We start from the raw sequence: 16,814 nt of genomic DNA on the forward strand, positions 1-16,814 counted from the left end.
TGGGAAAACGGAAGACTGGGTAGCTTTTAAAGAACAACAGAGGATTACTAAGAAGGAAATACGCAGAGAAAAAATGAGGTACGAAGGTAAACTGGCCAAAAATATAAAGGAGGATAGTAAAAGCTTTTTTAGGTATGTGAAAGGGAAATAAATGGTTAAGACTAAAATTGGGCCCTTGAAGACAGAAACAGGGGAATATATTACGGGGAACAAAGAAATGGCAGAAGAGTTGAATTGGTACTTCAGATTTGTGTTCACTGGGGAAGACACAAGCAATCTCCCAGAGGTAACAGTGGTTGAAGGACCTGAACTTAAGGGAATTTATATTTGCCAGGAATTGGTGTTGGAGAGACTGTTAGGTCTGAAGGTTGATAAATCCCTAGGGCCTGATGGTCTCCATCCCTGGGTACTGAAGGAGGTGGCTCAAGAAATCGTGGATGCGTTGGTGATTATTTTCCAGAGTTCGATAGATTCGGGATCAGTTCCTGTGGACTGGAGGGTGGCTAATGTTGTACCACCTTTTAAGAGAGGATCGAGAGAGAAAGCAGGAAATTATAGACCAGTTAGTCTGACCTCAGTGGTGGGAAAGATGCTGGAGTCAATTATAAAGGATGAAATTATGACACATCTGGATAGCAGTAACAGGATAGGTCAGAGTCAGCATGGATTTATGAAGGGGAAATCATGCTTGACTAATCTCCTGGAACTTTTTGAGGATGTAACTCTGAAGATGGACAAGGGAGATCCAGTGGATGTAGTGTACCTGGACTTTCAGAAAACCTTTGATAAAGTCCCACATAGGAGGTTAGTGAGCAAAATTAGGGTGAATGGTATTGGGGGCAAAGTACTGACTTGGATTGAAAATTGGTTGGCTGACAGGAAACAAAGAGTAGTGATAAACGGCTCCCTTTCGGAATGGCAGGCGGTGACCAGTGGGGTACCGCAGGGATCAGTGCTGGGACTGCAGCTTTTTACGATATATATTAATGATATAGAAGATGGTATTAATAGTAACATTAGCAAATTTGCTGATGATACAAAGCTGGGTGGCAGGGTGAAGTGTGAGGAGGATATTAGATTACAGGGTGACCTGGACAGGTTAGGTGAGTGGACAGATGCATGGCAGATGCAGTTTAATGTGGATAAATGTATGGTTATCCACTTTGGTGGCAGGAACAGGAAGGAAGATTACTACCTAAATGGAGTCAAGTTAGGTAAAGGGACAGTACAAAGAGATCTGGGTGTTCTTGTACACCAGTCAATGAAGGCAAGCATGCAGGTATAGCAGGTAGTGAAGAAAGCGAATAGTATGCTGGCCTTCATAACAAGAGGGATTGAGTATAGAAGCAAAGAGGTTCTGCAGCTATACAGGGCCCTGGTGAGACCGCACCTGGAATATTGTGTGCAGTTTTGGTCTCCAAATTTGAGGAAAGACATTCTGGTTATTGAGGGAGTGCAGTGTAGGTTCACAAGGTCAACTCCTGGAATGGCAGGACTATCTTATGTTGAAAGATTGGAGCGACTGGGCTTGTATACCCTTGAGTTTAGAAGACTGAGAAGGGATCTGATTGAGACATAAGAATATTAGAGGATTGGACACTCTGGAGGCAGGAAACATGTTTCCGCTGATGGGTGAGTCCCAAACCAGAGGACACAGCTTAAAAATAAGGGGTAGGCCATTCAGGACAGATGAGGAGAAACATCTTCACCCAGAGACTGGTGGGTGTGTGGAATGTTCTGCCCCAGAAGGCAGTGGAGGCCCAGTCTGTGGACTCGTTTAAGAAAGAGTTGGATAGAGCTCTCAAGGATAGTGGAATCAAGGGTTATGGAGATAAGGCAGGAAAAGGATACTGATTGAGGATGATCAACCATGATCATAATGAATGGTGGTGCAGGCTCGAAGGGCAGAATGGCCTACTCATGCACCTATTGTCTATTGTTCTCCCTAATGTAGAGGACACCACTTCGAGAACAATGGACACAGTAGATGACATGTGTGGAGGTAGAGGTATATACAGCTCTGTAAAACCCTGGTTAGACCACACTTGGAATATTGTATCCAGTTCTGGTCACCACATTATAGGAAGGATGTCGATGCTTTAGACATGGTGCAGAGGGGATTCACCAGGATGCTGCTTGGATTGGAGGGCTTGTCTGATGAAGAAAGATTGAGTGAACTCAGGCTTTCTGCACTGGAGAGAAGATGGCAGAGAGGTGACTTCATAGAGATGTACAAGGTAATGAGAGGCATAGATAGACAGCCAGAGACTTCTCCCCAAGATAGAAATGACTGTGACGAGGGATCATAATTTTAAGGTGATTGAAGGAAGGTATAGGGGAGATGTCAGTAGTTCTTTACGCAAAGGTGGGGGTGCGTGGAATTCACTGCCAGTGGGGATAGGAGAGTTAGAGACATTAGGAACACTTAAGCATATGGATGGCAGTGTATTGAAGGTTGTGTAGATTAGGTTGACCTTAAATTAAGATAAATGCTCGGCACATCATGAGCCGAAGGGCTTGTACTGTGCTGTTCTATATTCTACAACCTATGGTTAGGATTTCAAATGTGTTCCCTCTTGGATAGAAAAAGCAGATTTAATAATAATCTTCAAAAGGAACTTGAATAAAATTACACAGAAATAGGAAGCTATATGGGATTACCAATGACTGGGAGAAAGTGAGGACTGCAGATGTTGGAGATCAGAGCTTAAAAATGTGTTGCTGGAAAAGCTGTGCTTTACCAATGACTTGGTTGATCTTGAAAGGTGCTGTTATTAAAGTTGGTGGATCAAATGGACTACTTCTATGTTGTTCTGACATTGAATAATTCAATTTTTTTGCAATATTGATGGTACAATGTCTTCCATGAGAAGTCCATCAAATGAGAAAGCTTCACCTTTCTGATCAAAGACTTAACAGTAGCAATAACGAATGAATCAACCAATATGCTTAAAATAGCTAAAGCACTAAGTCGTACACAAAAAATAAATTTATTTACAGCATTTATAGATCTGCATTTCCATTTGCAGATTCTATTTTCAATTGAACTGAAGTTTGAACACCTTGCATGAGTCATGTAACATTATAAAAGAGAAGTATAAACTAGCAATCAACTTGCGATGAGGTGGTGAAGGAAGACCCCATATTGAAGGAACTAGACCGACTGAATCAATGGTATAAATAATAATGCAGACAAATTAGTCAACTGTTGGGAATTTCTGTTCACCTCATGGATGTGCCTTTAACACAGTTAAATTCCAGGAGTATCAGACAATTTTCAACAGGCACTCAAGTCACTCCTACTGTTACAAAGCAAAATACTGTGGATGTTGGAAATCTAAAATAACAATGGGCACTGACAATACTCAGTTGGCACTCTTTCATTCTCCCAGTTTCTCTGTTGCATCAGTTCTGATGATACACTATTAGCTTTCATGCTTATGCTACCAATGCCTTCCTTTCCCCTTAAAGATTTCCTTCCTGCTTGTCCTCAGAAGAACAAGATTCTTTGTCCTTGCCTTTCACCTCATCAGCCTTCGGATTTAAAGAATCGCTCTGCTACTAAAGTGCAGACCAACAATAAACAAATGTTGATCCTATCCACCTCAATGAGCCTGCCAAAGAGGACACTGATCTATTCCCCTAATGCTCCACTTCCTTCCATGCAAATGAAAGAGTTGGAACATATGCCTTTTCATCTCTAATATTCAAGGCATCAAACCCTCCATTCCAGTAAAGTGATATACCACTTTCAATTTAACATAGTGTGTGCTGTGGTCAGTTTGCTGGTTTGCAATGTAGAGGGATTCCAACAGAATGGGTTCATTGCTGCACTGGCTGAGGTTGCCATTGAAGGACTCTCCTTCTCAACCTTTCTCCTCACCTCAGGCATGGTGACCCTTAGGTTAAACTACCACCAGTCATCTCTCTTTCTGATGAGAGAACAGTCCTATGGTCCTCTGGGACTGTTGCAATTTTACCTTTTTACAGCTTACTGCTCATGTTAGAGCCTCTTTTATATTTGAAAGACTAACTGCAGTTCCCAGGTAACTGGTTTGTTGAACACATTCAGTCCACAAAACATGACCTAGATTTCGGATGGTCTGCCATTTTAATTCTAACCCATTATCATTGATTTTGGAGTCTTACACCAGAGCTTCCCAAAGAGAGGCCAGGAACTAAAATTCTGGGGTCATGAGATCTGAAGTAATGACTGCTCTGGAATTTTGATCAAGGTACAATAACCAAGCTTTCCTCTAACAGGCCCTTGTTTTCAGTTCTCACTAAGGGATCACAAAAATTTAATTCTCAAAATGGGGTCACAATAGGCAAAAAGCTTGGAAAATGCTGTCATACAGTTCCAATGAAGTTCAATGCAAGGGAGGTCACCTTACCTTTGATTGGACTTTCACAAGTTCCTGGATTTAAGATGAAGTTCAATAATTTCAGATAATTCTTTTTTGGATGGCAGTTGTAGATATTAATATTGCTATTCTCATTTAAAACTTCCCTAGACCGATGCTTAATTTCTTACTTGTCCCATTAGTGTTACCTTTTACGTTGCATCATCCCTTGTCATTTAATTTCTTCTGTTTTTATCCCATCAGACATTTCCCTTACTCTTTCTCCATCTAATGCCCTGTGTTTCATTAAAGTGCTACACCTCTAACTTTATCTAGTACTGACAAAAGTAACTGACCTGAAATATTAACTGTTTCTGGCTCCACAGATGCTACCTGGCTTTCCTATGTATTTCTAGCATTTTTGACTTCTAAGTTTCTGTGGCACTTGGCAAACACATGACACCTGGGTATCTATCATTGTAGCATCCTGCCATAAAATACATTGGATGACCATGACAGGTGAAGATATTGGAAACCATCACAATTTCGCAATTCACTGACTATAGGCAGTGTGTTGAATCAAAATTAGTGATGCCGAACAGACCATAGGAAATGGGAGCAGAATTACGCCATTTGGCCCATTTAGCCTGCTTCACCGTTCTCAACCCCATTCTCCTGCCGACTTTTATCTACAGGTTCGGCAGTAGTAAGAATCAACTCTGCATGTTATACAAAAAAAAGTTTTACTTTTATGGTTTGAAGAGGATCATGAAAAGTTGCAACATGTCGTTCTGTGGAAATCAGTCTTTGGTTATGGGTCAGCTTGCAAGTGTAGATCCTTTAGTATACAAACATTATCTCTTATATTGATTAACTAATCAAAGAACATTCTCTTCACCCATTGACAGAAAAGTAATTGTCAATATGTTAGCCAATTGCTTTGATTGGTGAGCATTTGAATCATTAAACACCATTTTTATACCACAACATTACATTAGAACAGTATTACAATCTGAAAAGCCCAGACCCACATTTGGAGATTACTCACTCCACAAGAGCAGCACCATTTACACAAGGCCATAAATTCAATCTGACTGAATTATTTTCTAACATAAACAGGAGTTAATTTTTCACATTAATTTCTCTGAAGAGAATCAACATAATGGAATGTGGCGCCCAGTGCCCAACTGCTTTCAACACCATTGATCTTCCTGGCGAGCTGTAACAAGAGTCACAAATAATTTCAGATTAGAAATTATTGTCAATGAATTACAATAGGAACACTAAAAACGTATTAATTTTATGAAGTTGTTCAAACTTACCTTCAAAACTGCATCTTTCTGAAAACCAAGTTCTTCTAGCAATACAGTTATGTACACGAGATCCATGCAAAGAAATGGTTTATCTGTTGATTCAGATTCCATACCCTGACACACTAAATAAAGAAACAAATGAATTTTACTTATATGGACTATCTGACTTATGACAACAGTTAGCTCAGATACTTATCAACTTTCAGTATGTTACACAGTCACTGCAAACAAGTTCAGAAGTTCATGTGGAGGATAGTATTTCATCTCAATATAAAGGGAGTACACCTGAAGAAATAATATCCTGCTTGTAATAGCTGAAACAACATTCACAGTATGACAGTATCATGAGATGAAAAATATTCTTGCAGCTGTAAATAATTAATGCACAAAAGTGAAAGACATATGTTGAATAATTCAAAGCTTTTTGCTTTTGCTGCATACAAATTAAAATTCTGTGGCAACATTTCTGCTGCTCCTTCCCCTCTGGTAATCTTAATAGTCCTTCAATAATATTTAAAGAAAAAAATTGAACTTCTGATTTCTCCCCTCACTCTTGACAATTTCTTGCCCACCTGGATGTTAGAATGCTGCATGATTGTAAGCATGTAAGCAGTGGTGGAAAATGTCTTTGCATTATTTAACTATAGAAAATGTTGCAGTGGAGTTCAAACATTTCCTCAACAATGTCCACAATGTATTTTCATGCGTGAAAGCTGAGTATTAAAGGCTGACAAGTTCGCTTGCCTACAAGCCTGCATTTAAATAGCTGTGGAAATAATGGTTGCAATGAATTTAATCTGGTATTCCAAGATTCTGGACAGGCCCCAAGGATTGAAAACTGCAAATGTAACATCTCTATTCAAGAGGCGAGGAAAACAGAAAGTTAGTCTGATATCTGTCATTAGCAATATGCTAGAATTTATTAAGGAACATTAAAAAATCAAACAGTGTCAACATGGTTTGGTGAAAAGGAAATGATGTCTAACAGATTTAAAATATTTGAATATGTAACAAGCGGTATAGATGAGGGGAACCAGTAGATATAGTGTATTTGGATTTTCAAAACATCTGATAAGATACAAGGTTGCTTTATTGCTGCTAACAGGGAATAAAATAAAGATAAACAGGCCATTTTCAGGTAAACTGCAATTAATGGGGTGTCACAGAGATCAGTGCAGGATCTCAACTATTTACTGTCTATGTTAATGATGTCATTGAAGGGGCCAACTGTACTGCCAAACATTTAAGGTTACACAAACATAGAAACACCAAAAGTTTATGCAGAAGTAGGCCATTTGGTCCTTCAAGCTTGCTCTGCCATTCAATAAGGCTAATCTTCCAACTCAGTACAATGTTCCCATTTCTGTGCATATCCTTGATCCCTTTAGTACTTAGAATATATCTAAATCTTTCTCGAAAGTCTTCAGTGTTTTGGCCTCAACAGTTTCCTGTGGCAGAGAATTCCACAAGTGCACTACTTTCTGGGTGAAGAAATTTCTCATCTGTCCTAAACAGCCTAGCCTTATCTTCAAACTGTGACCCCTAGTTCCAATTCTCTTGTCATCCTTGTTGCATCTACCCTGTCCAACCCTGTTAGAATTCTATACATTTCTATGAGATCCACACCTCTGCACCCCTCAACCCAATTTTTCTAAATTCTAGTGGATATAGTCCTAATCGATCTAGTCTCTCCCTGTACAGGAGTTCTGCCATCCCAAGAATTAGTCTACAAAACCTTCTTTGCACTCCTGTCAATCGCAAGAGCATCCTTTCTTAGACAAGGAGACCAAAACAGCGTACAATATTGCAGGCATGGTCTGCCCTATACAGTGCAGCAAGACATCCCTGCTCCTGTTTTTGAATCTTCTTGCCACGAAAGCCAACATATTGTGTGCCTTCTTCGCTGACTGCACCTCCATGCTTACTTTCAATGACTGATGCACAAGGACACCCAGGTCTCATTGCACTATCTCCTTCCCCATATTACTGGCATTCAGATAATAATTTGCCTGTCTATTTTTGCTACTATAGTCCATAACCTTACATTTACTCATATTTTGTCAATTTAGTTTACTTGTCCAAATAAGAGACGTCTCTGCATTCTCCTCAGAGCATACCCTCCACCCAACTTTGTCTCTTCTTCAAACTTGGAGATATTCCTCATTTAAATCATTAACATATATTGTGAACAGATTAAATATATATTGTGAAAAGCGGAATTGCAAAAAAAAATCCCGTGGGACCCCACTATCCATTGCCTGCTGCTTGGAAAAAGGCCCTTAATTCCTATTGTTTCCTAGAGGTGTGGATCTCCAATCAGTTCTTAATCTATTTCAGTACATGACTTCCAAACCCATGCATTTTAATTTTGCATGCTAATCTTGTGTAGGACCTTATCAAAAGCCTTCTGAAAATCCAAGTAAACCCCATCCACTAACTGCCCTTATCCACTCTATTAGTTACATCCTCAAAAAATTACAGCAGATTTGTGAAGCACAACTTTCCCTTCGTAAATCCACGCTGACTGTACAATTTTATCATGATCTTCCAAGTGCTCTGCTATTACATATTTTACAATGGATTCTAGCATTCTTCTCACTACTGATGTAAAGCTAACTGACCCATAATTTGCTGTTTTCTCTTTGCCTCCCTTCTTCAATAGTGGGGTTGCATTAGCAACCCTCCAATCCACAGGGACTGTTCCAGAGTCTGTAGAATTTTAGAAGATGACCACTAAAACATCTGCTATTTCTAGGGACACTTTTTAGTACTCTGGAATGAAGGTTATCAGGCCCTGGGTATTTATCTACCTTGAAGTCCACTGGTTTCCCCAATAATATTTCCCTACAAATAATATTATTTTAAATTCCTCCTTCCCATTTGACCATGTGTTACCCATTATAGATTATTAGATTAGACTACTTACAGTGAGGAAACAGGCCCTTCAGCCCAACAAGTCCACACCAACTCTCCAAAGACCAACCCACCCAGACCCATTCCCTTACATTTACCCCTTCACCTAACACTACGGGCAATTTAGCATGGCCAATTCACCTAACCTGTACATCTTTAGACTGTGGGAGGAAACCGGAGCACCCAGGGGAAACCCACATAGACACGGGGAGAATGTGCAAACTCCACACAGACACAGTTGCCAGAGGCGGGATTTGAACCCGGGTCTCTGGCGCTGTGAGCGGCAGCAGTGCTAACCACTGTGCCACCGTGGATATTAGGATATTATTGGTGTCTTCCTCTGTGAAGACAGAACTAAAGTATTTAATTGGTCTGTCAACTGCTTGTGCCCCATTATAAAATCCCTGTTTCTGATTGTAGGTGATCGACATTTGCCTTGACTAATCTTTTTCTCTCCACATTTCACTCTGAGGTATGCATACCCTAGTCCTAGTCTGTCCTACGAATCGAAACATCATCTCTCTGTCCACTCTATCCAATCCTCTCAGTATCCTGTAAGTTTCCTGGTACTATTCCTTAGACAATGATGAAAAAGATCAAAGCAAAGGCTTGGCAATCACCTCCCTGACTTCCTAGAGAATCCGAGGATAATTCCCACCTACCCCCGGGGTTTATCTATTTTCACACTTTTCAGAATTTCTAATACCTTCTCCTTGTGAACCTCAATCCCATCTAGTCTCATAGCCTGTTTCTCAGTATTCTCTTCCACAACATTGTCTTTTCCCAGTGTTGAATACTGATGAAAAATGTTCTTTTAGCACTTCCCCTATCTCCTCTGACTCCATGCACAACTTCCCATTGTCCTTGGTTGGTCCTAATCTCTCTCTAGTCATTCTTTTATCCCTTATATATCTATCCGCCAACAATTTCTCATGTCCCCTCCTTGCTCATCTTAGCTCTCTCTTTAGGTCTTTCCTAGCTACCTTGTAACTCTCAATCACCCTAACTGAGCCTTTACATCTCATCCTAACATAAGTCGTCTTCTTCCTCTTGACAAGAGATTCAACTTCCTTAGTAAACCACGGCTCCTGCACTCCTCTGTCTGACAGGTACATACTTACCAAGGACACAGTAGGTGTTCCTTAAATAAGCTCCACATTTCTACTGTAACCATCCCCTGCAGCTTCCTTCCCCATCCTATGCATCCTAAATCTTGTCTAATTGCATCGTAATTGCATTTCCCCCAGCTGGAGCTCTTGCCTTCCGGTGTATACCTATCCCTTTCCATTGCTAAAGTAAACATAACCAAATTATGGTCACTATCACCAAAGTGCTCACCTACCTCCAAACCTAACACTTGGCCAGGTTCATTAGTCAGTATCAAACCTAATGTGGCCTCACTACACACTGTGTCAAAATAATCCTCCTGCAAACAATGGCCAAAAACTGACCCCATCTAAAAGTACTTGAACTATAGTATTCCCAGTCGAGAGTGTAGTGCTGGAAAAGAACAGCGAGCAGCAGGAGAATCGATGTTTTCGGGCATAAGCCCTTCATCAGGAATCCTGATGAAGAAGAACTTATGCTTGAAAAGTCTATTCTCCTGCTCCTTGGATGCTGCCTGACCTGCTCTGCTTTTCCAACAACTCACTCTCGACTCTGATCTCCAGCATCAGTAGTCCTCATTTTCTACCGTAGTATTCCCAATAAATATTTGGGAAGTTGAAGTCCCCCATAACAACTGCCCTGTCACTCTCGCTCCTATCGAGAATCATCTTTGCTTTCCTTTCCTCTAAATCTTTGGAACTATTTGGAGGCCTATAGAAAACTCCTAACAGGATGACTTCTCCTGTCCTGTTTCTAATCTCTTGTCCTTGACTAACAACGCCATACCCCCACCTCTTTTCCCATCTTCTCTGTTCTTACTGAAACATCTAGATCCTGGAGCCTGCAACAACCATTCTTATCCCTGCTCTACTCATGTCTCTGAAATGGCCACAACATTGAAATCCCAGGTACCAACCCATGCTGCAAATTCACCCACCTTATTCCAGATGCTCCTGGCGTTAAAAATAGATATACTTCAAAACAACTTTTTGCTTGCCAATGCCTTCTTGCAACCCTGAAACCTTATTTTGGACTTCCCTATTCTTGACTTCCTCTATACTCGAATTACAATTTAGGTTCCCATCCCCCTGCTGAATTAGATTAGATTCCTTACAGTGTGGAAACAGGCCCTTCGGCCCAATCAGTCCACACCGACCCTCCGAAGAGTAACCCACACAGACCCACTTCCCCTCTGACTAATGCACCTAACACTATGGGCAATTTAGCATGGTCAAATCACCTAACCTGCACATCTTTGGACTGTGGGAGGAAACAGGAGCACCCAAAGGAAACCCACTCAAACATGGGGAGAATGTGCAAACTCCACACAGGCAGTCGCCCAAGGCTGGAATCGAACCCACCTGAAGAGCATTAGCAAATTTCCCCCAAGAATATTGGTACCCCTCTGGTTCAGGTGAAGACCATCTTGTTTGTAAAATGTTTGTAACAACTGGGCAGGTACAATAACAGATAAATCATACATGCATTTCACCTATGTTGACAATGCTCCCTTCCCTTCAAATGTAATTAAAATTGAAACTAAGACAACAATGTAGATCCATAAATATAGCTTTGTTCTGGGATGAGCGAATCCTTTTGAATGATAAATTTACCAAGAGCAATGCCAGGTATACAATAGCATAATGTGCAACTTTAACTTTATTTTTCAGGGTTCATTTAGATATAGTAACATACATTATTCTAGTGCCTATACAAAATCATGTGATGTACTAAAAGCACTATCTTCATTCTGCAAGTGAATAATGCATTGTCTCTTTGGATTAAACAAGCACACTCTTGAAGGGGCCAAAATGATCTTAGCGTAACCCACCAATTAGTCATAGAGATGTACAACATGGAAGCATACCCTTCGGTCCCGCTCGGTTATGCCGATTGGATATCCTAACCTAATCTAGTCCCATCTGTCAGCACTGGTCCATATCCCTCTAAACCCTCCCTATTCATATACCCATCCAAATACCTCTTAAATGTTGCAATTGTACCAGCCTCCACCACTTCCTCTGGCAGCTCATACATGCACCACCCTCTGCGTGAAAAAGTTACCACTTTTATATCTTTCCCCTCTCACCCTAAATCTGGACTTCTGGACTCCCCCAACCCAGAGACAAGATCTTGTCTATTTATCCTATCAATGCCCCTCATGATTTTATAAACCTCTATACGGTCACCCTCAGCCTCTGACGCTCCAGGGGAAACAGCCCCAGCCTGTTCAGCCTCTCCCTATAGCTCCCTGTTTTCCCTGGAGCGTCAGAGGTGGAGGAGTGATCTTATAGAGGTTTACAAAATTATGAGGGGCATGGATAGGGTAAATAGGCAAAGTCTTTTCCTTGGGGTCAGGAAGTCCAGAACTAGAGGGCATAATTTTAGGGGGAGGGGGGAAAGATATAAAAGAGACCTACAGGGCAACAGAGGATGGTACGTGTATGGAATGAGCTGCCAGAGGAAGTGGTGGAGGCTGGTATAATTTCAACATTTAAGAGGCATTTGGATGGGTATATGAATAGGCAGGGTTTGGAGGGATATGGGCCAGGTGCTGGCAGGTGGGACTAGATTGGGTTGGGATATCTGGTCAGCATGGACGGGTTGGACCAAAGGGTCTGTTTCCGTGCTGTACATCTCTATGACTCTAAGCCAAAATGGAACACAATAACAATGGAGATGAAGACATAACCAGGTATTCCATATGATGGTAGGGTCTACTTATTGAATAATTAATACTCCACAATTTTGGGATTCAAAATGCAAGGAAAATTTTAGCAATATCAATTCTTTGCATTCAAGTAGTTAATGCCACCAGTCGAAATGACTTAGCAAGTGAATGCAGAAGTTCACCTTTATTGAATATGCTAGTACACTACTTTGTTGTATTACAATCTATATATAATTGTCCTTGGAAAAGTAACTTACTCAAGTCATCTGGATAATTAAAACACTCAGTTCAAGGATACTTGTGGTTGTGGCCTTTACAACATTAATAGATAAATTCATGCTGCTAGCTACTTTTGTACAATTCTTACCATGTCTGGCTGCTTTTCCATAATCCTCAATCTTTAAAGTCCCTCCTTTCTCTTCATCTAAAACAAAAACAGAATTTATTAAATCAGAAAGTCCATGAAGAGATTAAAGATGTATTTAATTATATTTACTATTTCAATTTATATTCTAGTCCCTCCCTCAGCCATAACCCCCCCCAGCATATGGACATTGTAGCATCAAAGACTACTCGAGACTCTCAATTCTGCACCTCAGTGTACTAGGTTTTGCAAGTAGTGGGATGGGGAACAGTCCACACACTGATGCTTTGGTGTCTCATGTAATGTAAGTGCTGGTGTAGATAACATAACCACAGACAAACCTAATCTCATTCAATACTAATCCTAATTTTACAGCAGATGTCTCCAACTAGCCATCAGAAGTATAATCCTTGGGTTAATTTGAGATTGAAGGGGAAATTCAGACTAACAATTGAGGAAGAGATTGATTACAGGTTAAAGTTGGATGGATTGGGAGAGAGAAAAAAATATTGACAGATCACAGGACAGAGCCGGTGATGATGAGTTAGCACAGGTTGAGGGGCCATATTCAGCTTACTTAAGGAGCAGGGAAGTCAAAGGGAGCACTCCTGCGAGTCCTGACCCACAAGAGGGTCAACAAAAAGCACTTTCTGAAGCCAATTGCTCCAGTCTCTGTTTAGCAGCTAGGTTTTCCAAGTATTTGAAAATATCAAACTATCTCCCCATATGGAGACCCTGCACTTAGATTAGATTACTTAGTGTGGATACAGGCCCTTCGGCCCAACAAGTCCACACCGACCCGCCGAAGCGCAACCCACCCAAGACCTATTCCCTTACATTTACCCCTTTGCCTAACACTACGGACAATTTAGCATGGCCAATTCACCTAACCTGCACATTTTTTGGACTGTGGGAGGAAACCAGAGCACCCGGAGGAAACCCACGCAGACACGGGGAAAATGTGCAAACTCCACACAGTCGCCTGAGGTGGGAATTGAACCCAGGTCTCTGGTGCTGTGAGGCAGCAGTACTAACCACTGTGCCACCATGCCGCCACTCCTCCTTTGCTTGAGAGAATCTAATTTAGCATCAAAACTTTCACATCAATATGGCAATGATGTGCTACCTCACAGGATACTTAATTTACTTAAATTAGACTATCAAGGCAACTCTACTTAAATTAGTCACAAACACTTACCAATAAGTCCAACATCAACTGCTCTATCATAGTAGTAGGAAAATGCATAAAATGACAGACTCCCCACTTCTTCAGGTTTATGCATTTTTCTGTAGAGTATTTTTTCTACCCTTGCATAACAGGAATCATAGATGGGTTCTCCTAGAAGCAAAGAGGGGAAAAAAATGAGCTTGGAAAATCAGCTTCAGATTTCACAGATAACAAAAAAAAGTAAGAATACTTCCAGATATACAGTTTGAAAATGGTGTAGGAAAAATTGAAGACCAGATGTTTCAACACAGAGGAATTCAATTACAGAATTACCAGCAGGCAGGTGGGAGGAATAAATCTCATTTACTGTCCTTAGGAATAAAGAATATCAGTTTTGGCTACAGAGTGGTTTGTATGTCCCAAATTGCAAGAGGATAACAAGGTATGTAAAATTTGATCTGGCAACTCTTTCCTTATCTATTTAAGCAGTCAGTTTATATCCAAGTTTCAATTATTAATTGCACAGTGCAATTCTGGAAGCTCAAACAGAACAATGTTCTATTGTCTCACACACACAACCAAATACATTTGCTTTACTGACTGAACATTTTCAATCCTGGAATGATTAAATCCTAAGCAGCATCAAGCTTTGTAGACAGATGTAAATGAATCGTTACTTCACCCTGCTTCTGTTTCAAAACCGATCAACTGTAACCTAAACATTATGGACATATTATTTCAGTCCATATGTTCCTCCCTCATAACTCAGTGGAAAGGGGTAATCACATTTCAGACACGAAATTCAGTACCATTTAATGAATGCATAACTGAAAGAGAGATACATTAATTAACCTGTTATACATTTACAAGAACACAAGTTGATCAGTTAGTTCCTGAAATCCATTTCACCATTCAATTAGATCAGGGTTGTCCAGTTTCTCAGCTTCATTTACCTGCCTTGATTCCCAGTCTGGGGAAAGCATAGCGAATTGGTTCCTAAGAGCTGACATAGGGACAATGTGCCAAACGGTTTCCTTTCAGTACTGTAAAATTCTGTATTAGTTCACTATTTGTTAGTTTGCCACAGTATGAGGTGGTTGACAAGCGAAAAATCAAATGCAATTAAATAGACACTTACCTGATTTCTGTCCTTTAACATTGTAAACAATTTCAGCATGCTTCCATTCTGCTTTATAGTCTGGTGATAAGCAAGAACTTACAAGCTCTTGCCCTTCCTCAGCTGCAAGTGAGAACACAATAAAAGGACAGCATACTTCCAAAATCAGAATGTTACAATTGAACTGCACTTTTGCAGACTCCTTAAATAATGTGATTGCTAAATTTATTTGGAATATTTAATGAATATCATTACATTAATTTGTGCATTTTATTTTGTTCAGTCCATGCATAAAACAAAGTGTCAAAGATCCACAAAGTTTGTACTCTTCTGCAAAACCCTACTGTAACTCTCTAGCAAGCTTAATGTCTACAAGTCAGATAACTGCATAACGTTATAGAGTCATAGATATCTACAGCACAACAAAAGGCCCATTGAGTTTGCACCATCATAAACCACTTATGCAAAGCTATTTTTCTGCACTTGGCCCATAGTCTTGTATGCCTTGGCATCGTAAGTGCCTGAAATGTCATGTCTGAAATGCTATGAGGGTTTCTGCCTCTACCACACAGGCAAAGACTTCCAGATTCCTACCAACTCTAGGGTAGAAAGCTTTTCCTCACGTTTCCTCTAAACCTTATCTTAAATCTAAGACCCCTGGTCACTGAGCCCTTCATTGAAGGGAAAGGTTTCTTGTTTACCCTATCTAAATGCCCTCAATTTGAAAAATTTAAATCACATCCCCTCTCAACTTCCTCTTTTGTAAACTCTCCAGCCCAGGAAACATCCTATTCTATTTCCTCTGTACCCTCTCCAGTGCTATCACTTCTCTCCCATATAATGTGGATTCCAGAAGAGCACACAATAGTGTTAGCTGCAGTTAAACCAGCATTTTTTGCAGTTCCAGCATCACTTCCTTGCTTTTAACCTCAATGCATCAGCTAAGAAAGGCAAGTAGACCATATGCCTTTGTAATCACTTCTTCCATTCATCCTGATTTAACATTCTAAACAGTGCTATCTTTTGCCAATTTTCAAGTATTGCACTATGTAAAAGTTACAAATAACCTGAATTCAAAACTGATTAGATGGATAGCCTGTGACCTACATTTGTGCAATGTTGTCAATCTTTCCAGTCATTCTTGGTGTTAATTTCATACTTATTATATCCTTCATGAAGAGAAACAGCTTACTTTTCCGGTCAATGACCTTTCATCAGACATGGGAGAAGTTACAGATGTAATAAAATTTGACAAAGAGGTGGATGAGACAAGGACAAAAGGAATGTGTGAGAGAGGGAAGACAGGAAAGATTGAATGATGGTAGCTTGTCCAATATGGCCAAAGAGAATGGCGATGGGGCAAGAAAGGAAAACAAGATGTGCCTAAAGCAGGTGAAACGTGCAAAGAACAGGAAACAAAATCTGAAATTGTTGAATTCTGTTGTGGTCTGGAAGGCTGTAAAGTCCCTAACTGGAAGCTGAGGTGTGTTCCTCAATCTCATATTGAGCCTCATGGAAGGCCATCAAACTGAGGACAGAAATGTCAGTATGAGAGTAAGTTGGAGAATTAAAAGACAGCCTATAGATTATCAGTTGGTTAACCTATTACCATAAAGAGACACAGAGAAGTCAAGCAAGGGAAAAGCCTAAGATGGATAGTGTGAAATCGAGAGAAGGGTGAAAAGTAGAAGTTGAGGAACTTTTCCAATTCAGAATGAGTAGTTAACAAATACAGAAATCAAAGTATTGGTCAAAAAAAATGTTGAGGGAGAAGACCCAACTAGGACTGTAAAATGCAATGTTTCACATTTCCTATTT

General features: G+C 40.3%; 1 protein-coding gene across 1 annotated transcript in view; it reads right to left on the reverse strand.

Annotated features, from left to right (window-relative positions):
• Positions 1 to 2,974: 2,974 nt before the first annotated feature.
• Positions 2,975 to 16,814, reverse strand: part of entpd6 (ectonucleoside triphosphate diphosphohydrolase 6) — a 53,649-nt gene continuing 39,809 nt past the window's right edge. Inside the window, exons 10-14 of the mRNA XM_043696428.1 lie at positions 15,018 to 15,119; positions 13,910 to 14,050; positions 12,715 to 12,771; positions 5,666 to 5,778; positions 2,975 to 5,562 (exon numbers count right to left, since the gene is read on the reverse strand). Coding sequence (XP_043552363.1) covers positions 5,479 to 5,562; positions 5,666 to 5,778; positions 12,715 to 12,771; positions 13,910 to 14,050; positions 15,018 to 15,119 — 497 coding nt within the window. The 3' untranslated portion in view covers positions 2,975 to 5,478. The remainder of the gene's footprint in view (positions 5,563 to 5,665; positions 5,779 to 12,714; positions 12,772 to 13,909; positions 14,051 to 15,017; positions 15,120 to 16,814) is intronic.

This window comes from Chiloscyllium plagiosum, chromosome 9 (assembly GCF_004010195.1).
Source record: "Chiloscyllium plagiosum isolate BGI_BamShark_2017 chromosome 9, ASM401019v2, whole genome shotgun sequence".
NCBI lineage: Eukaryota > Metazoa > Chordata > Chondrichthyes > Orectolobiformes > Hemiscylliidae > Chiloscyllium > Chiloscyllium plagiosum.